Raw genomic sequence first — 22,358 nt, forward strand, 5'->3', positions numbered from 1 at the left:
GATATTTGTGTGAGGGAGACAATTAAATGAAATAAGAATGGGAGAGATATGCCATACTGTCCTTTATGCATATGTCTGTCCCCATAGGGTCAAGGGAAATGTGTGCTTGTATCTCCCCCAACTGCCTTGGGACCTCTTTGTGTCAGTCTCAACATACAAGCCCATGTTATCTTATTACTTCCTTGTCATTTAATTATTTTGATTTTTAATTCATTTTTTCTTGGTTTAGAATTTAGATGAGGGTTAAATTATTTATTTTTTTTTTTAAATTGATGGACACGAAAAATTGATTGATTTCATACAACGATACAAACATTATGGGACCAAAGAAGATAAATTTCAATTTTAGGCTCAATGATGAAAAACTATTGGAAAATTAACAAGTCAAAAGTCCAGCACGAAAGATCCTATATAGTTCTAGCTAAGTTTTTATCATAGCAATCATCACGAGTAGAAATTTGTTTCAAAATGGTTAAAAGGCTAGTTCTAACGAAATAAATTCAATGATTGAAGTAAAAATTCATCATATATATATATATATATATATATATATATATGATTTATGCAAACAGTGCCCTTTTATAATGGCCTAAATCTTATAGTAATTAGAAGTTAGATTTATGATAAGATATGTTCATAAGGTATGTCAATTAAATTTTAGACATAATAATTGGTTTTCATAGTGATTTCTAAGTCTTTATTTTTTTTCCACAACATGCACAATAGTTAATTTTCAAGTAAGGAGAAATTTTCTTATTTGAACCCACCCATGCTTAAATTGATCATTATCTTCAATGTTTGGAAATGAAAAAGCACAAGAGAGAGGGTTAAGAAATTTCACATGATTGCTTGAATAACAAGTCTCATTGCTTGGTATATATATATATATCTTCAATATCTTTGTTAAAGACTATAGTACTTGTCTTATTTCAATGATGCATTTTTGAAGCTTGATGTCGATGGAGATTAAGGTTTAGGCAAGGGAAGGGATAATGGTTTAGTCTGGATTAAGGTTATGTAGGGGTTTATGGTTTTGTTATGGGTTTTAGGAGTTGAAATTTAGTACAAATGAGATATTTTTTATCTTCATATAATTTTTCGTCCCAATAGTCAAATTATAATCAATATGTCAACGTTACATTCAACTTATGTTAAAGATTTATCTAAATTATGATCATGTATAATATCCATTACAGACTAAAATTGAAATAACAAAAATTATAGGATGAAAATATTCATTTTTTTACTTTTATGAACTAAAATAAAAATTCGCTATCAATAGATATGTATTATTGAGCTCGATCGTCCTCAAGGTCCGTATATCCTTTATAATAGTATCGTACTATATAGAACATCTAAGCGTCAATTTGCAATGACGATATTATGATGTTGAGCATTTCTAATAAGGACTTCATGTATGTGTGGATTCATGCAATTTTTATCTATTTATTTAGAGACAATTTTTTTTGCACTACCCGACTCAGGGTCCTGAATCCGCCACCGTTCTTGCCTATACTAGCATCAGGCTTGATTTTGTTAGTGATCATGCAACAAATGTTTTGGTTACGGTGTTGTTGTTGGTGTATAACTAGAAAAGGGAAGTAATAAATTTCCCCACCATGGCCAAGTTGATTTTTGACCATTAGATCTTAATTTTATCATAGGTTCTCAACACCTGATTTTTTCCCCACACTCTCTTCCACCACCAACACCAATTCCTCCACTTCTATGTCTTTTCTCATACAATATTTCCAAAACTGTTCATCCTTTAAAAGAGAATCAGTTTCAAGACTTGCTTCTTAGAATCTTGTTGGAGATTAGATGAAATATTGACAAGAACTCAACTGTACATTCTTCCCATGACCCAACAACAACATCATTTGATGGCATCTTAAGCAACCACTAAAACCAAATTAGGTTCCATAACAACCTCAATAGTAGTCCTAATCTGAAACCGAAAAACATATATACTAAAAGCCATGGTGCGAAACTCTAGCTCCGGCGATAGTTAATCTATGCGGGAGTTTTTTTTTTTTTTTTTGAAAAATAAAATTAGATTTTCACTCAGTTTGAGTTGATTATGTTATGTAAAAAAGAAATATCAAAAAATATAAAATGATTTTTCTTAGACTGGAACTACGTACACCCATTAAAGCTTGAAATTTTGATTTGTGTTTGTATTGGAAGTCATTGTGCAAATATTTTTTATGATAGTGGGTTGATGGCGGTGGGGTGGGGAGGAAGGTGGTGGAAGAGAGAAGAAGAAGGAGAAAACAAATATAGTGTTGACATACTATGATAAATTTGTGTTCCTCATTTGATCCAATGGTTAAAATCTAAATTGACCATGGTGGGGAAGTAAAAAGTTTATTACTTCCCGATACTAAATGCCACCCTAAAGTTTTGTCAATTGAATGTTATGGATCTATGAAGCCCTCATACGTGACACGATACCGATACAATACCGATACAGAGATACGAGAAAATTTTCAAAATTCCCGATACGATACGCCCGAGATACGTTATTTAAAAATTAAATTTAAAATTAAATATATAAATGCAAAAAATATACAAACATAACTAAAATCGATAATGATAAAAATTAACATTCAAATTACTCAAAATAAGAAAACAAGTGACAATTACATATATTAAGTTAAGTACTACCCAAAAAAGGGTGGGATGAGTAACTTAACTGGTTAAGCTATTTGTGCTAAGGGTTAAGGAGTTGGTGGTCGAGAGTTCAAGTCATGACAAGGAGAAAAACTAATAAAGACATAGTTGGTAACATCATACTCTAACATTCAATACTTAAGAGAAAATACAAATTGTATCAGTCTCCTCTCATACGTCTCAATCGTCAAAGGGCATTAATTATCCGATACTTTTTCGATCGATACGCGTATCAGAGAAGTATCCGACAAGTATTGGTTATATTTTATTTTAAAAAATAATATTAATTGCTGATACTTCTCCGATACGTGTATCGGAAAGTATCGGACGAGTATCGGTATCAAGTACGTATCGGACACGATACTTTGCCATTTTTGGAGTCTCGAGGTTTCACAGTTATGGATTGTTCTAGTTGTATCTTTGGAGAAAGTCTAATATAGGCACAAGCACACCAACTCATCACATAAAAAAAATTAATGAAAAAAATTAAAATAATATTAATTGATGTGACTATATTATTTTTCTTTTAATTATTTTGATTTTTGTGTGTGCACCTAAATTAAAATGCCTAAATGCTTGTGCCTAGCTAAGACTTCCTCGTATCTTTGTATGTCATCTTCATAGTGAGATTGTTTTTAGATGTTTTCTCTCCTGACCCCCCGCCTTTCTTCTCTACCCCTGAATTTTCGTTTTTGCCCTTGGGGGTACTTCGGTTTTTATGAACCGAATTTTTTTGTCATGCTCAAAAAATTCGGTTAATAAAAACCGAAATTTTGTGTTCCAATTTTTTTTCCAGATTTCCTGCATAAATTCAGCATCAGACTCTCAACTTCCACAATTTATTTGAAATACTAAACGATGTCCGATTTGAGTAAACGATCACTCGTTGGAAAGCTTAGGGTGTCAATATTACAAATATAATTTTTGTTTTGAGGGTTAACTATTCAATTGGTTCAGTTTGACCAACTAATGAGTACTGGTACAGAAACAAAGCAAAAACTTTTCGAAAACTTGTAGGTAGATTTTCTCATACTATCTTAATGAAATTTAACAATTCCAGTGTCAATCATGTAGTAAATTTTGTCTTCTTTACACTAGATTAAAAATCATTAGCATACGACTTATATTCAATGAGATATGCTAAATTTACCACAGGTAGTTCTACAAGAATTTTCACATAAATCTTTCTTCTTTTCTTAACATTTATGTTATTTCGGTTTATATAAACCAAATTTTTTTTCCATGTTTTAAAATTTCGGTTTGTATAAACCAAAATAAGTTGGCCAATTTTTTTCAAACCGCAAGGAGCAAAATGAGATTTTTGGGATATAAAAGAAAGGCGGGGTCGGAACAGAAAACATCTTGCTTTTATGCATACGGGGCAAGTAACAAACAACGAAATAAGAAACCTGCACATTACATTCATTGTGAAAAACCAACGTTCATCATAATAATAAATCAAAATTATGGAAGATTAATTAAAATAGTAAAAGATTTAACTAAAATTCTGAAAGATAAATTTAAGTTCATGATAATAGTAAATCAAACTCAACAAGGTTCATGATTACTAATATTTTACTAATAAAATTCTGGAAGATAAATTCTTTCACTACTTCTCTTTTTTTTTTCCCTTCTAAACCTTCATCTTCTTCTACAACTCTCTCAAAATCTGGTTCCAACTCATTTCCTTCATCTGCAACTTCTTCAAAATCAGGTTGCAACTCATTTCCTCCACTTTCTTTGTCTGCAACTGCCTCTAAATCCTGTTCCACCATTTAGTCTTCATCTTCTCCATCTTCAACTCTCTCAAAATCAAGAGAATGTTCTACTTTTTCCGTCATAGTTTATTTCATCTTCTTCATATATCAAGGCCATTGATCTTCAACTCTTTCCAATTCATAGTTTTCATCTTCTTCCTATGCAATTTTCTCAAACTTTATAGAATCTCAATTTTTTTCAATTCATAGTTTTCATTTTCTTCCTCTAGAGAGTCTTCTACTCTTTCAAATTCATAGGCTTTGTCACTATTTTCATTCATACCTCTCATCATATATGAAAACACTTCCAACAACAACACATCAAAAGCATTCAACATAGAGGAAATTCATCTTCTTCTATTTTTAATTATATGTAGAGTTGCTTTTACCCTTATTACGGACATATAATCATTAGATGGAGTAATAAGGGAATAATGACTTGCAAGCAATGAATACCATACTCCAATGAATAACAACACATGCGGGTCCATACATTTTCCAAACAATTGATACATTTACTCCAATGGAGTAATAAGTAAAATGTTGTGTACAACTAGTTAAATATTGCGCTACAGAGGGTTAATGATATGCATCAATTTAGTTGATCGCTAGTTCTTTCTTTCTTCCTTTCTTTTGATTTTTTTTTAATGACAAATTATTAGTATGCTAATTGTTATGTTAGTTTATTTTTACACCTTGCGACTTGAATTCCGAACTTCCAACCAATGTTTTAAGAACCGGACCGGAGGTCGAACCGGTGTGGCTACTGGTTCAAGGGTCAACCGGTCGGACCGGTTAGAGATGGCAACGGGCGCCCATTGGAGCAGGTTTGACACTTACCAAACCCACACCCGAAATCATCACCCAAACCCAAACCCAAACCCAAAGGCTATTCGGGTGGCAAAACAACACCCACGCCCACACCCATTGGGTTCGGGTTTTTCCACCCAAACCCGCAGCACATTTGAAAATAATTTGCAAATTTAAGAAATTAAATTACAACATAGACTTTGAATTAAATTACAACTAAAATTAAGGTATTCCAAGGAAACTCAAACATAGACTTTCAAGAAATTACAACATAGACTTTCAAGAAATTAAATTACAACTAAAATTTAAGGTCTTCCAAGAAAATTGAGGGAGACTATGGGGGTAATTAGGTAATTATAAAATATTTCGGGTGGGTGTATGGGTTTCGGGTGTGGGTTTGACTGATACCAAACCCACACTCATATTATCGGGTGTCACCCGAACCCAAACCCAAACCCAAACCCAGTCAAATCGGGTTTCGCCCGTTGACTTAGGTTTGAGTTCGGGTGGGTCTCTCGGGTTTGGGTTTTTTTGCCATCCCTAGGACCGGTTCAATCATTATTAAACCGTTTATATTGAACCGTTCATATAACTTTCTTATTTCACAACTAATAAACAAATTAATAAAGTAACATTAACAAAATAGAAAATTTAGAAACTTAAAATAAAGAAATCATAAATCCAAAATGCATAATTTATACCAAATAATTATACATAAATTCGAAATTCATAATTCATATAAATTGTTAAACTTTAAATTGGACAAAATCATATAAACTTTACATAATCATATAAACTTAAAATTGTTTATTAAGAATTAAGAATATATTATACAATTAAGGCAAATATCAAGATATCAATGAATGCATATTAATGCATATCAATAAAGTAAACATGTAAACAATGCTGGTCAATGCATATCAGAAAAGTATATCAATTATATTAAATTGTATCAATTGTATTTAATAGGTTTTCCAATAAACTCAAATTATAGGCTAGGCATTAAATTGTATTTAATATAGGTTTTCCAATATAGGCTATGGATTAATCCTTACTACTCCTTTGTTTCCTTCAGAAAAATATTAATTAAAGAAAACGAAAAAAAAAATTGATTTTTTTTTTTTTTTAATTTTCAAAAGATTCCGAACCGGCTGGTTTTTTCAAACCGCCCCCGGTTCACCAGTTCGAACGGTTCCGGACGGTTCGTACCGGTTTCAAGTGGTTTTTTACCGGTTCTGCAGACTACCGGTTCTCAGCACTAGCCCGGACAGTTGCTGTGTCCGGTTCCCGGTTGAACCGGTTGAACCGGCCGGTCCGGTCCGGTTCTTAAAACATTGCTTCCAACTCCTTTAGCTCTTAGCTGAACTAATTCAACCAGTTGAGCTATCCCAGTTTTACAATTTTATAAATGAAAACCAACCCAAATCACCTCAATTTTCATTTGTTCAAATTAGTTTTTGAACATAACTAAAAAAAATATCAATTTCTTTCCAATTTGATTTGGTTTGAATTTTCGGTTTAATCATTTTTGTCCGACGACTTAAATCTCTAAACATGGTGTGTGCTCCTCCTCCGCCTAGAGTTGAGATTCTCTCTATTTTTAATTATTTATATTTCTATTTTTTTCATTACCAAAGTTTTTAAATATTTTGAAATATATATAAAAAATTAATTAGACCTCATTTAATATACACTTTTACATTTATTTTTCTAAAACTTATATAATAATGAAGAAAATGAAAATAATTAAAAATGAAGAAGATACTAAATTCCTCCCTTAATATAGTACCACTCAGACCTTAATTATAAGTAAATGTCACTTTTTAAATACATTGAATAACTAATGTATTTAGTCTAAAAAATGGACTAAATACATTAGTTTTTTTTTTTTGAAGAAGCTAAAGTGAATAATTCAAATTGGCACCAGAGAAAATTGAACCTGAAACCTTAAAGAGAGGAGCACACTCCCACGTCCCAAGCCAATACCATCAGATAAATCCAAATGAATTAACTAAATACATTAGTTATCCAATGTATTTAAAAAAATGACATATTAAGGTCCCGTTTGGATTAGTTTATTTTTGAACTTATGCAAATAGCTTATGCAATATAAATTAGGTTTTATGCTATTTTATAAATTTATAATATTAAAAATTATATTTTTATAAACTATTTAATAATAACTTATCTTGAAAAACTTATAATAATAAATAAAAATTACATAAGTTCAAAAAAAAAAAAGTTAATCTAAATAGGGTAAATAGTGTTATACCCCCCCTGCAAAATAGGCGAGTTTTGTGTTACCCCCCCTGCAAAATATTTTTTTGAGATTATCCCCTGCAATGTTAAGATTCTTTGCGTTACCCCCCTGGCTCAACAAGTGGGCATATGACATGGAAGAATCTTGACGTGGCATGACACATAGAAATTAATTTATTTTTTATTTATTTTTAATTGCCAACTCATTAATTAATGTGGGTTTTTAATTAAAAAAATGAAAAAAAAAACTTAAAAGTTGTTATATTTTTATGAACTTACTTAAAAGAAAGTTTTTTTTTTTTACTAAAAGTTGTTATTATATATATATAAAAAAATTCTTATATATATATAATAACTAATAATAGAGTAACAAAAAAAAACGAAGATGAAAAAAAAACTAATAATAATAATAGTAACCAAAAAACTAATAATAATATTAATAATAATAATAATAATAACTAATAATAATAGAGTAACAAAAAAAAAACTGCAATCACATAGTAACGCAAGAACAATCGCTTTGCCCTAACCCCAAATTGAAATTGAAAACGAAGAACAATCGCTGCATATGAACGGAACGAAAAAAAAAGTTTCTTTAAATAAACAAATTTCTTTAAAAAAAAAAGTTTCTTTAAAAAAAAGTTTCTTTAAAAAAAAGTTTTTTTTTTAAAAAAAAAGTTTCTTTAAAAAAAAAGTTACCGTAAAAAAAAAGTTTCTTTAAAAAAATAAGTTTTTTAAATTTTTTTTTAATTAAAAAATAAATAATTAATGAGTTGGCAATTAAAAATAAAAAAAAAATAAATTAATTTCCACGTGTCATGCCACGTCAAGATTCGTCCATGTCATATGCCCACTTGTTGAGCCAGGGGGGTAACGCAAGGAATCTTGACATTGCAGGGGGGTAATCTCAAAAAAATATTTTGCAGGGGGATAACGCAAAACTCGCCTATTTTATTTTACAGGGGGTATGACACTATTTACCCATCTAAATATTAAGAGGAAGGAAGCACATATACCAAGAGAAAATAGGGATTTTTGAAAGTAAGATATGGACCCACAAAGTTGAATTGGCACCACGTGGCATTAAAAGTAGTAAATAAAGTACCATCCTTGACGCTGCTGCAACGTAGCAGATCTCGCTTGCAACCATGGTAGCATAGCTTTTCTTTTCTCCTTCTTCTTCATCACCCGCCCAAATTCTTTGACCATCTCATACTTTCCCTCTTTTCCACGATTCCATTCCCATTTTCCTCTCAAAACAAAACCTTCAAACCCTAGAAATCGTTGACCATTTCATCATTCTGAAAACTCGATCGCCGTGAATGTTCAGAACACCGTCGCAATGACGGGGAAGTCTGGCTCAGTATCGATCCATGTCCCTTACAAGAATCTAAGAAACGATTCTTCCGCCCCTGAGGTTGAACTCGTCGGCGTCAATGAACCTCGTCACCGGATCGACCTTAATTCGCCGCGTTCCGATCAATTACCGACGAAGAATAAAGTCTCGTTAACTCACCTCGTTCTCAGTTGCACCGTCGCCGCTGGTGTTCAGTTTGGTTGGGCTTTGCAGCTTTCTCTTCTCACACCTTACATTCAGGTTCAAATGCTTTTAACCGACTTATATTCTAAAGTATTACTAGATCCGAATTTTTGTTGAAATTGTGATTTCTTCATTTCAGCGATGATGATGCATTTGATATTTAGTTAAAAAGTTTCTATGTTTATTATTATTGAATTCCATTAGATTATGTTTGGATTTGGATTTGCAATTTACTATATAGTTATGCTATTCATTTGCTTTTGATGCAGACGTTGGGAATAGGACATGCTTTTTCTTCATTTATTTGGCTTTGTGGCCCCATTACAGGCCTTGTGGTAAGTTTTCTTTTCATCTTTGATTTCAATTCTCAATACATTTGAAATTTGATGTTTATTTCATACTTTTCCTTACTATTATGGCATGGCATCTTTGCTTTCTATTGTTTTGGATAGACAAATATTAGTAATTAATGGTTATGTTAGTTTTCGGGATTGAATCCGAGACCTCTTGCTTAAAACTCTTTCGGCGTTCCCTAGCAACCAATTTGCTTTCTCGTGTTTCATTAAAATATGTTCAAAATGGTCATGTGTGCGTTTGACTAATTATATGTAAGTTTGCATCTGCCTGTTGTTGCTTCATCCAAGTCAAATAATTATTTAGTAATGCTGATATTTGCATCGCAAAGAACTTTATTGGAATGTTGATAATGTGCTTCGAACAAATTTAGGTTTTATTATTGTTGGTTTTAAATTGGTAAGTTATTATAGGTTCAACCTTGTGTTGGTATTTGGAGTGATAAATGTACTTCAAGGTTTGGCAGAAGACGTCCATTCATTCTTGCAGGATCTCTTATGATCTCGTTTGCGGTAAGCATTTATGACACTGATTGTTTTCCAACATACGTTTTGACATCGGATTATATATAAGCTAAATTAAGTCTTGTAATTTAGGTGATATTGATCGGGTTTTCTGCAGACATTGGATATATATTAGGGGATACAAATGAGCATTGCAGGTTTCTGTTTCAATAATTTTGTACTTTTCTTACTCATTTTATTTCTTCTTCTTTTTGAATTTCACCTATATGAACTCAAATATTAATGGAATTCATCTGTATAAAACAATTGTAGAACATTTAAAGGGACCCGAACAAGGGCTGCTGTTATATTTATTCTTGGGTTCTGGATGCTGGACCTTGCCAACAACACAGTGCAGGTAAGTTTGTTAAATGAACCAAAATGTGCTTTTGTTATATTAACTTTATACTAATGAAACAGTTGAATGATGGTAAACTAAACCTTTTATTTCTTTAAATTTAAATTATAGGGGCCAGCTAGAGCACTTTTGGCAGATCTGGCAGGTAAAGATTTCTCACTGTACATGTTTATCATTCAAGTTCTCAAAGACCACAATGGGAGTGATTGATTTCCATATTGCATTATAATACTTGTTTGGTAGTTCGGAGACATCATGATATAACACTTTTGCTCATACCTAGGTCCGGATCAACGCAATGTATCAAATGCTGTCTTTTGCTCATGGATGGCAGTGGGAAACATCCTTGGATATTCTTCCGGTGCTAGTGGAATGTGGAACAAGTGAGAATTTGCTAATATTTTGGTCTTATTCCATATTTCTGCACATTTTTAATTATGTAAAATCTATGGCATTGTTTTTTATTTGAATATTTTATTATTATTACAAACATTTTTGGAAATTTGCTTTTGTATAAAATCAATAATTAGAAACAAGACAAGGGAGAGTAATTGGTTCTACAAATATATTGTAGTATTATGGGAGAATGTATCTTTAGAAAGGAATAATGGTATAAACCACAAGTATGGACAACAGTAATGGCAGACAGACCAATAATGTCCAAAATATAGAGCACAACAATATTATTATTAGAGGAGGGATCCGTTGACTCCAGGAGTAAGTCTCCATTGACTTAAAATAAAATGAGACTGAGCATTATTTAGTAAAGACCTAAATTTATTCACCATTACCCCCAATGAACTTGTTTAGGTATTAAATTTACCTTATATTAATAAGTCTTAAAAATATTAGAGCATCATTATGTAATTTCAACACTTTGTTTAGTTACAAAAAAAAAAGGTTCTAAAATGATATGATGAAGCATTGAACTATGTCTTATTGTCTTTCACCTTCAATCCATCCATCTACTACCAGAAAAGCTAATGACAGTGTTGGCTAGGTGTGCGGAGCTGTATCCATGTCGTGGCCTCCATTTGTCAAAGCCGAACCAGTCATGTAAAATATTTCAGAAGTGGTTTTGATGATTGGATTTATGTAAATCAATGATATGTACTTGGGTTTCTCTTGTAATTGCTGCTATCTATTTTGTCAAGATTGAGATGATTAAGATCGGGAAGGGTTAGCAATATCCCAACTAGGATCTGTCCCAAAACGAAAAATAGATACAAGAAACTTAGATGCTAAAAACGAAAAAGAGGGACAAAAAAAAAGCCGATGACAAAAAGAGCTTGCTGAAATAGTGCGATCTTGCGAGTTAACTTCCGATCTCGTTAACATTGGTTGCTACGTCATGAAACCCGTTAAGCGAGTATTTCATGATATGCAGAAATAGAAATAGTATTTCATGACTGATTAATATTTTGTTTCTTACCTTATCAGATGGTTCCCTTTCTTGACAAATAGAGCTTGCTGTGAGGCCTGTGGCAATCTTAAGGCTGCATTTCTTGTTGCTGTGGTAGGTTGCTACTGAAAATCCTTTTGACCGGACCTTCATATTGTCTTTCTATTACTATAAGTTCAGAGATCATAACATAACTGATTTAAGAATGCGTGACTTTTTTGTCATCTGATTGTCTTGTTGACTTGAGCCTTTATCTTCCTATCTTGGTTCTAGACATGCTTGATAAACTTATCAAAAAGATGGAGTCATGATACATTTTTTGTAGATGATTTAGTTTTTATTGGGGGGTCAAGAGAAGAAATAAATGAATATTTAGAGATATGGATACAAGCTTTGGAAACACGTGCTTTATGTCTTGGTTTAGAAAGAGACAAATTCATTAATGTAAAGGTGAAAATTTGATGACATACAATACCACATCTCTCGTGATTTTAGTACACCTTAGTACGTCTGTGATACAAAGTGAGAAGCACTACTAAAGTAAGGCAGTGCCATAGTTTCCCATGGTTATTAGCTAGCAGATCTGTCAAGTTTTTCAATCATACGCTGCTAAAATACTGCATTAAATGTGCATATAATTTGTTTGATAGCTATACTCTCATGGTTCAATATTGGCAGGTGTTTTTAACATTATGCACACTTGTAACCCTATATTTTGCTGATGAAGTTCCGCTGACTACTGCAAGTCAACATCACCGGTTATCAGATTCTGCTCCTTTATTGGATGATGAAGAACCAAATGGCATTGAACTTTCAAAACAAAAGCCGTTATCTGTTATGAATGAAACCAATGGTAAGATAAGTGAGGATCACTCTGAAGAAGTTGTAAAGAAGAAGCATGGGGAAGATCAGACTGAAAATTTAATGGATGGGCCTGGAGCAGTATTGGTTAACTTGTTGACAAGTTTAAGGCATTTGCCACCTGCTATGCATTCTGTGCTGGTTGTAATGGCTCTCACTTGGGTAGGTACTTCAGTACTTATGTTCAAAAGATTATTCTGACATAACAGTTATACCTTCTTTTTTTTACATTGGTAGTTAATGCATTGGTATTGTCGTATGCTGGTGCTTTTCATTTGATACCCGTCTGATATTTCCTCCAACCCTGTATACCTGCAGTTGTCATGGTTTCCCTTCTTTCTGTTTGATACGGATTGGATGGGGAGAGAAGTTTATCATGGGGATCCAAAAGGGACCACTGCTGAAGTAGATCTTTATGATCAAGGTGTTAGAGAAGGTGCATTTGGTTTGCTATTGAATTCTGTAAGAACTCAATATTGAACATAATATTTTTTAAAGAGATTTGTCACAAATTTTTTTCAATGATAATCGGAGACTTTATTTTTATCTTTTATTAAATTATATTTTCTGGACATTGTTTCTTGAATAATTATGAACCTCACATTGCATTTATGGATTTATAGGTTGTGCTTGGAATTAGCTCTTTTTTAATCGAACCTATGTGTAAGTGGATGGGTGCAAGATTAGTATGGGCAGTGAGCAATTTTGTCGTCTTTGTTTGCATGGCGGGCACTGCTATCATTAGTCTAATTTCTGTCCATGATTATTCTGGAGGGATAGAACATGCAATGGGAGCAAGTGAAGGAATCAAGGTTGCTTCCTTGGTTGTGTTTGTTCTGCTTGGATTTCCACTTGCGGTGAGTGAAGTTGGCACATTCAAACTATTTTGATGCATTGTCAGTTTCCTTTTCCTTACAAATCCTCTTGACCGATCACGGTTAGTTCATGACAGGATAAATTTCCATGTTTATGTAACAGATTACCTACAGTGTTCCCTTTGCTGTTACAGCAGAATTGACTGCCGATTCAGGTGGTGGCCAAGGTTAGTGTTAAATGTAAATGTTATGGTTAATTTTTGGTCTGTTAAAACTTAAAAGTTTCAGATTTCAAGATGTTTTATTGTTTCTGCAGGATTGGCTATAGGAGTTCTAAATCTTGCAATTGTTGCTCCACAGGTAGTTTATTCTTCTCAAATACTGCTGTATGCTAGTCTTCTCCTCCATAATTGTAGAGCATATCCTTTAAGAGTTGTATTGTCATCTGTTTTTATTTATTTATTTTATTCAGTTTGATGTCACTGGTATGTGTCTGTTCCTATTTCAAAACTAATATTCCTCCCTCCATTCCTTATTACATGTCGCTTTAATAGAAAAAAATGTTCCTATTGACTTGTCATTTTCTAAGTTCAATTCAACATTAATTATTGTTTTCTCAATAATATCCTTAAGTATGGCAGAATGAGAAATAGATGGAATGAGATAATAGATACTTAACAGTGTCATAAGAAATAGAAAAATAATTCTATCAAAAGTAAAAAGGAGCGAAGGGAGTAATGTGCAATTTGGTGTATTGTTCTTTCCTAAGCAATTAATTAAGACTCCACTTCCGTTAGTTAGATCTTGTCAGTTAAAAGCAGGCCTTATAAGCTGTTAGAATAGTTGATTATTTATACTGCATTAGGGTTGACAATGAACCAAACCAACTCGAAAATAGTACGAGACTCATCTAGTAATTAATTCGTTGAACTTAGTTTGTGAACCAAATGAGTCGAGTTTAAGTTGGAAATTAAGCTCGCTAAATAAATTAGCTGAACTTGAGCTATATATATATTACTCCAAGAGTAAGTTTTATAAGTTGCTCTAAATCTTGACCTTTAATTTTAATATCAAGCAATGACTATGATTTATTGATAATAATTGCTAAGGTGAGACTTATTTGTTTGCTACACTGAAAAACTATGATTGTCAAAACATACTTTAAATAGAATAGAATGAATTAAGTAAAGTCATTAAACAAGGATTCCTCTCCATTTCCTTTTTTTATTACCCATAAAATATTAAGCAAAAACTAAAATACAAATGATTGAAAAAGAATACAAAACAAATAATTTCTTGACAAAAAAACTAAAATAATAATTTGTCTTGACAAAAAAAAAATCATTTGCTGAAGGTTGTTGGATTTTAGATGTGGAAATATATGATGAGAATATTTTAATACGTTCTCCTAGTGGCGGTGAGAAATTAAATAGTGAAACTTATATTGCGACAGCATTTTTTTTCTTATTTTCTTCAGCAAATGAATTATTGTTTTATTTTTTAGGTCAAGACCAATTTATTTTTTATGCAATCATTTGAATTTTTATCTCATGAAATTTTATATTTTTTTTTCATCAATACCAATTATTTGTTTTTATTCAATCATTTATATTTTAGATTTTTTTTAAAATTTTATGCGTAAATAAATATGCAAGAGAGAGGAATTCTTGTTTGGACAATTAACGACTATAATTAATTTATTCTATTCTTTTGAAGTATGTGTTGGCAATCATAGTTTTCCAATGTAGCAAACAAATAAGTCTCACCCTATCAATCAATCCTAGCCATTACTTGATATTAAAATTAAAGGTCAAGATTTGGAGTAACTTATTAAACTTACTATTGGAGTCAATATATCCCTCTTCATATATATATATATATATATATATATAAACACATACACCATATGCGTGAGTATGCAGATAAAAAGCATCATATGCATGTTGAATCAAAGGGTAGCATCAAAATATGTAAGTTCCACATCGAAAGTTTTGTCTACTACATTCAGAAAAATTATCCATAAAAGAATAGCCTGAATCCTTTACATAGTGTACTCTCTGAGAATGAATTCAGTGCTATGCCAAATTCATAGTGCCGCATTTTGACACATTTAAGAGTATTTAAAATCAGTTAAAAGTTTATGAGCTATTATTGGCTCATTTTAATAAACTTGGAAGGTTCATTTGATTCGAGTCGAACTGAGTTGTTCACGAGCTTCGAGCCGAATTTGAGTTGATAAAATAGTTTGTAACAAACTCGAATCGAGTTTCAAACTGATCTAATTTTTATTGAGCCGAGCTGAACTAAGTTCGACTCATTTCCAGCCCTAGACTGTATGAATAGAAGGGACAGTTTGTTGGTTGATTGGCTATTAAAATTGGGAGTGGGCAACCTTGACTTCTATAGTAGCTTTATGTTTTCTCTGCGAATTAGATTATCTTGATTCAACTAAGGAAGAGTACATCAATAAAACTTCTTTTTTTTTTCTTCCTGTAATTGCTACTTTCTGAATCCGAATTCAGAACCTTTGAATTTCTTGTAAATGTTGTTGGTGATATTTTGATGTATTTTTGGTTTGTTTAGATGATTATATCCCTTGGTTCTGGTCCATGGGATGCTCTCTTTGGCGGTGGCAATATTCCTGCCTTTGTTTTGGCCTCCATCTGTGCTCTCGCCGGTGGCATTGTTGCAACTCTAAAACTGCCAAATCTTGCTAGCAATGCCTTCAAGTCATCCGGATTTCATTTTGGCTAGTTGTTCGGAGATCTAATCTGGTAATGCTTTTAACTTGTACATGGTCCTCAGAAATTTAAATAACATGAAAAGTTTGGAGAACTGGCACATTGATTGTGTTGTGTTACTTTCCAATACACAATAGACACATTCCATAGTCAAATTCTTTCATTCTTGCTCCCACATTGTGGGTGTCTGTATTGTATGTAATATATTATAATGGCTGCACAATAGAAGAAAGAGTAGGTGCATATAGTAATATACACTTTTGTAATCACCGTCATTTAATCAGCTAGTGATTACAATAAGATGAGATCAATTTTGAGAGTTAATCCTGTGACTTGGGTTCTCACTTGCTTAAATGATACGATCAAGCACAGTTTTTCCCTATAAAACGTAGAAATCTTTGAGTTGGTTTTTATGTGAATGGAGCACGTAGAACATCGTAAGTTGTATGAAGTTAATCTTAGGGATGTATCATGTATGCATATGATGTATTGTTGTTGCAAGACCTTAGTAATGCCAAAGCATGTTGCGGGTAATACATTTTATTGTATTAATTAATTACAATTTTGGTCCCTTTATTTTAAGTTTTTTTCTTTCGAGGAACAAGAAATGAATTAACAAGCAAGACCCATATCCAAAATGGAAGGGCTACAATTACAAGAGTTTCTTTCGTCCAGATTTTAGGGATGAACTTTTCTTACTCCTACCAACACTTTCAAAGTATACATTTAAAAAATAAAATAAAAATTTTCATCTGAAATCTGTTTATATTTCTAGACTAAAACATGCTTTTCTCTTCTTCTGGATTTGTATGTATATAAGAGAACAAGTCGAGAACAATTTGGGATTATCTTCTCGAAGAACAACTCGAGAATGAAGCTTCATACTATGTATATGTTGTCTTTTATAATAGAATAAAGCTGCTGTTGTAAAAAAAAACAACTTTTAAAATCAATTGTTAACAAAAACTGATTTAAAAAGTGATGAAATAGACATTTTAAATTGATTCTGAAAGATTCTGAAACAATGATACTCTACATCTGCCATTAAAAAAAAAATACTTTACATCTTTGAAACTCATTTCAAGATGTTCATGTCCATCCTTATTGATAACATTTCATAGATCTACAATTCTAACAGAAACTTCATACCGTTATGAATACACCAAAATAGTCTCACATCGCTTGGTAATTGAGACTAAGGTAGTTTATATACAACACACCTTTCAAACCATCGAGTGCTTTTTGTCTACAAAAGACAAAACCGGGACATGTTAATCTCAAAGCGGACAATCTCTCGGAGATATGGACTTGAAGTTGGATCGGAACACATACATCTTTTGACTTGTTTATTGATGCAAGGCTTTGGAATATATTATTAGCATTGGTTTTTGATTTTGACAGTAAACCTATAATATCAACAAATGAATGTTTAGTTGTGAGATCTTGACAAAGCTAAAAATAAATTTCTATACATATCTGGGATGATGTAGACATCAAAAGGATTGAGCAATTTTGACAATCAGAACTCATGTAGACATCAAAAGGATTGAGCAGTATTGACAATCAGAACTCATGTCCAAATGATTGAAAGATTTCTTTCAGATTAAATGTGACAATTTAACAATGCATGCAAAGTATAACTTTGAAAGTAAAAATAATGCATGAAAAGGTAAATATATTATCAAGAATGAATTGGTCCAAGTGATATTAATTTTGGGTCCTTTAAATAAGTGGTTAGGGTTTGTTCTATGACTTCTGCTTATTGAAAAAATTCAATTTGGAGAAGATGACCCATCTTATTTTTCATATGTTCTCCGACAGAGATTAGTCGCTATTAAATGACATTCGAAAGAGAAAACTTCATGTCTATAATATGGTAACATAAACATAATAAAAAAGAAGGCCAAATAATTTTGAAGTAAATGACTTGAGAGTGCAAATAAATTTTCTAGGTAAATTGCATGAAGGTGATGTTAAAAAGTTTAAAGAAATGTACAAGAATTCAAATGTTAAAATATTTTGACAGAAATGTAAAAGAATTGAAAATTTTGCAGAAGAATTATCAAAATGAAAAAGAAATTAATGTTGCATAAGATTAATGTAGGATATTTGTCAAAAAAAAAAAAAAAGATTAATGTAGGATATGTAAAGTACAGGAAACATAAAGATACAAGTGTAAGAGTTTACTTATTAATTTAAATTGACAAATGAAAGAGATACTATTTAAAACAGAGATTCGTTGTCTGCACTATTTGGAATTATCATAAAGCATCCCTGTATGATGTACAATGATCACTCGACTAGTATTTATAAAAAGGGTAAATGATGATTTACCCCTGCAAAATAAGCAAATTTCCGTTTATCCCCTATGTAGATTTTTTTTCTGTTTATCCCCCTGCAAAAAATAGATTCACTCATTTTGCCCCCCGTGTGTACAGCAGGACATGTAAATGTGCAAATCTGCTGACATGACTTGTACACGTGGGAAAAAATAATTAATATTTATTTTTTAAATTCCACGTCGGATAATATATTTTTTTAAAAAAAAATTCCTACAAAATATAAAAACGGATTTCCTTTTTTTTTTTCCCAAAAAAATCCTACAAATAAATTTTTTTCCTACAAAATTTTTTAAAAAATTTCCTGCAAATTTTTTTTTTTTCCTACAAAGAATTTAAAAAAATTTCCAACAAAAAAAAAAAAAGAATTTTCTTATTTTGCTCCCAAAATAAAGTTTATTTTCAAAATAAAAATTTTAAAGATTTATTTTCATATCTTTTTGAATTAAAAAAAACATGATCTTTATTTTTTAAAAACAAAACATTATTTTTTTGTTAATCTCTTTGAATTAAAAAAAATAGAAAAAGAAGTTTTATTCGTGTTTTCCTCTTATACCAAAATCATTTGCCCTAGAACTAGAAAAATAGAAGGAAGCAGAAGACAATAACGAAGTAGAAGACGATTCCGGTGATTGAAGAAGACGACGACGAATATGATCACGACGGTGGAAGCAAACCGGCGAAGATTCTGTTTTTTTTAAATCAAAAAGATTTGAAAATAAATTTTTAAAATCTTTATTTTGAAAATAAACTTTATTTTGGAGAAAAATATGAAAATTCGTTTTTTTATTTTAGGAAAAAAAATAATAATTTTGTAACAAAAAAAACTATTTGTAGGAATTTTTTTAAATTTTGTAGGGAAAAAAAATTTATTTGTAGGATTTTCTTTTAATTTTGGAAAAAAAAATCGTTTTATTAATTTTGTAGGAAAAAAAATTTTAATTTTTTTTTTGAAAAAAATATTATCTGACGTGGAATTTAAAAATAAATATAAATGCTTTTTTCCACGTGTACAAGTCACGTCAGCAAATTTGCACAATCACATGTCCTACTGTACACACAGGGGGCAAAATGAGTGAATCTATTTTTTGTAGGGGGGTAAACAAAAAAAAAATATGCATAGGGGGTAAACGAAAATTTGCTTATTTTGCGGGGGATAAATGATCATTTACCCTTATAAAAAATAACGAGTGCAATAGTTAATGTGTGTTTTGCCACATATATGAGAAGTGTATTACTGTGTTAATTAGTTAAATTATAGATATTAATTACTCTAGAGTATTCAATATATTGATGTCTTATATGCATACAAATACAATTGTTACTTTAGATAGTCATTTAGAGTTTGAGAATCGTGTCCCAATCTTTAACATAATTTCTCAACCTCTTATCTTCTGGTGAAAATTCACCAAGGAACAACACATTTCAATTCTAGAGATGGTTAACAAATCTATATATTTCATGATGCGCAGCCGCGCAGGTGATACATAATATATATGCGCAGGTGATACAATTCTTTATTTAAATAATTAATGCATAATATGATATTTTCATAAATTGAATATTAACTCTTCTTGCTCATTACTTAAGATTTATTTGCTTAATCTTTTCAGATACAATTCCTTTCACTGATCAAAGTAATTGAATTTCAATAGGTCTTAATTGATAGCTTATTAAGCAATAATCAGAAGTTCGAAAAAAAATTAAAGAAAAATAAAAACAGGTCATCGAAGGACTAATTAAATTTAGACAAAGTAAAAGAGAAGGTATAGAGGGAGAATACAAGGATATTTTTATACAATTCATTCCTACCCTCCTCTCAATACTATCCTAAAACCACCCCCTCTCCCCCTCAGCGCTCTCGCCATCCCGTATTCGTGAAACCTCTCTCCACCACGTGGAGCCTCTCCGACCCCCAACCATCAACCTCCCTGCCTCCTCGCCATACCGAGCAACCAAAACCCGATAACACAAAGTCGTGTTAAACTCCTTCAACTGCGTAATCCCAGCCCTCCAGACTCCTCTCTCAAATAGACATTCATCCAGCTAATCCAAGTAATTTTTCCCCCATCCTCACACCCTCTCCAAAAAAACTTATTCAATAAAGATTCAATGGAAGAGATTATGTTGAAGTAAACTGTACTTCTCATTGATCACTAACAACAATACAAGCCTATATATAGGCAAAGTTCCAAACACACAAACAGCTTTGGGCTTAGGCAAGCCCACAGGCAAGCCAAGCACGCGCGCGCGCAGGCAAGCTGCTGCAGGCCAAGCTGCAGGCCAACTTTGCTTGAGGCCCAAGCTATCAACTAAAACACAATTTACACATAACATTTGAACTATACAACAATACAAGTGATCATCCTAACAATTGCTCCCCTAAATTGAACATCATTTCCAATCAATTTATTAACTCCAAAGTGCACAAGCCCAGTTTATCTCTATTTCTGCTGAAGCTTTCAAAACTCAATGGCTTGGTCATTATGTCTGCTACTTGCTCAAAGGATGAGCAGTGGACCAGCTGAATTATACCTTCCTTAGTCAAGTCTCTTAAGAAGTGGAACCTCACATCTATATGCTTACTTCTTCCATGCATCACAGGATTTTTAGATAGCTTGATTGATGAGCTATTGTCACAGTAAATGGTGATGCAGCTCTTTTCCCTTGCATCAATAGCAGTCAGGATTCTAGACAACCAAACTCCTTGACAAGCACTACCAGCTGCAGCTATAAATTCAGCTTCAGTTGTAGATAATGTCACAATTGGTTGTTTCTTGGAAGACCATGACACAGCCTTAGTGCCAATCATATACACATAGCCAAATGTGCTTCTTCTGTCATCAATGTCACCAGCATAATCAGAATCAGACCACCCAACCAGCTCATCTCCTTTACCTCTTTCATACCACAGGCCATAGCTAGTTGTTCCCTTCAAGTATCTGAGTATTCTTTTCACAGCAGCCATATGAATTTCAGTTGGCCTTTCCATGTATCTTGCCACTAAGCACACAGAAAAAGCTAGATCAGGTCTGGTGGCAAGCAAGTACATCAAACACCCTACCATTTGTTTGTATAAAGTTGAATTGCTGGCTTGTCCTGTTTCATCTTTCTGAAGCTTGCTACCAGGCACAATAGGATTGCTCACACTATTACAATCACTCATCCCAAATCTCTGCAAGATTTCAACTGCATATTTTTGTTGATACAAAAATATTCCATTACCATCTTGCCTTATTTCCACACCAAGGAAGTATCTCATCTTCCCTAAATCAGTCATTGCAAAATTTCTTTCCATGGAACTCTTGAATTCAGCAAACAATTTTTCATCATTGCCTGTGAAAATCAAGTCATCAACATACAAACTCACTACTATAATTCTTCCATCTGTTTCACTTTTGACAAATAGGGTATGCTCATGAGGACATTTTTCAAATCCTTCATGATTAAAGTAAGCTTCTATCTTGCTGTACCAAGCCCTTGGTGCCTATTTCAATCCATACAAGGACTTCTTCAGTCTGTACACCAATTGCTTGTTTTCCTTTTGATACCCTAGAGGCTGATCCACATACACGTCCTCATTGAGTTCTCCATGCAGAAAAGCACTTTTCACATCAAGCTGAAACACATACCAGTTTTTCAAAGCAGCTATAGCAAGAATAGTTCTGATGGTGTCCCACCTTGCAACAGGTGCAAACACTTCATTGTAGTCAATGCCTTGCTGCTGAGAATAGCCTTTTGCAACCAATCTTGCTTTATATTTTTCAATTTTGCCCTGTTCATTGTACTTGGTTTTGTAAATCCATTTCACTCCAATCTTCTTAACACCAGCTGGTAATGCAGTCAATTCCCAAGTATCATTGCTTTCAATAGCTGTAATTTCAGCATCCATTGCTTTTCTCCAAGTATCATACTTGCAGGCCTCTTCATAAGTAATGGGATCATT

General features: G+C 32.3%; 1 protein-coding gene across 3 annotated transcripts; it reads left to right on the forward strand.

The window, feature by feature from the left end:
• The first annotated feature begins 8,606 nt into the window (after positions 1–8,606).
• Positions 8,607–16,632, forward strand: LOC123897057 (sucrose transport protein SUC3). 3 transcript variants are annotated; one of them, XR_006804769.1, is made up of 14 exons: positions 8,607–9,096; positions 9,309–9,374; positions 9,807–9,905; positions 9,990–10,054; positions 10,170–10,254; positions 10,366–10,399; positions 10,538–10,637; positions 11,695–11,770; positions 12,335–12,679; positions 12,836–12,979; positions 13,141–13,374; positions 13,470–13,559; positions 13,649–13,692; positions 15,916–16,013. XR_006804769.1 is itself a non-coding variant. In XM_045947556.1 (14 exons), the coding sequence occupies exons 1-14, from the start codon at positions 8,842–8,844 to the stop codon at positions 16,084–16,086; spliced, it is 1,782 nt and encodes a 593-aa protein (XP_045803512.1). In that variant the 5' UTR covers positions 8,607–8,841; the 3' UTR covers positions 16,087–16,632. The 3 variants fall into 3 exon arrangements, 2 of the variants coding, with proteins under 2 accessions (XP_045803512.1, XP_045803513.1); XM_045947556.1 differs by having other exon boundaries at positions 13,496–13,559; positions 15,916–16,632; XM_045947557.1 differs by lacking the exons at positions 8,607–9,096; positions 9,309–9,374 and having other exon boundaries at positions 9,839–9,905; positions 10,015–10,054; positions 13,496–13,559; positions 15,916–16,632.
• Positions 16,633–22,358: the final 5,726 nt, after the last annotated feature.

The sequence above is a fragment of the Trifolium pratense genome, linkage group LG7, assembly GCF_020283565.1.
Source record: "Trifolium pratense cultivar HEN17-A07 linkage group LG7, ARS_RC_1.1, whole genome shotgun sequence".
Classification (NCBI taxonomy): domain Eukaryota; kingdom Viridiplantae; phylum Streptophyta; class Magnoliopsida; order Fabales; family Fabaceae; genus Trifolium; species Trifolium pratense.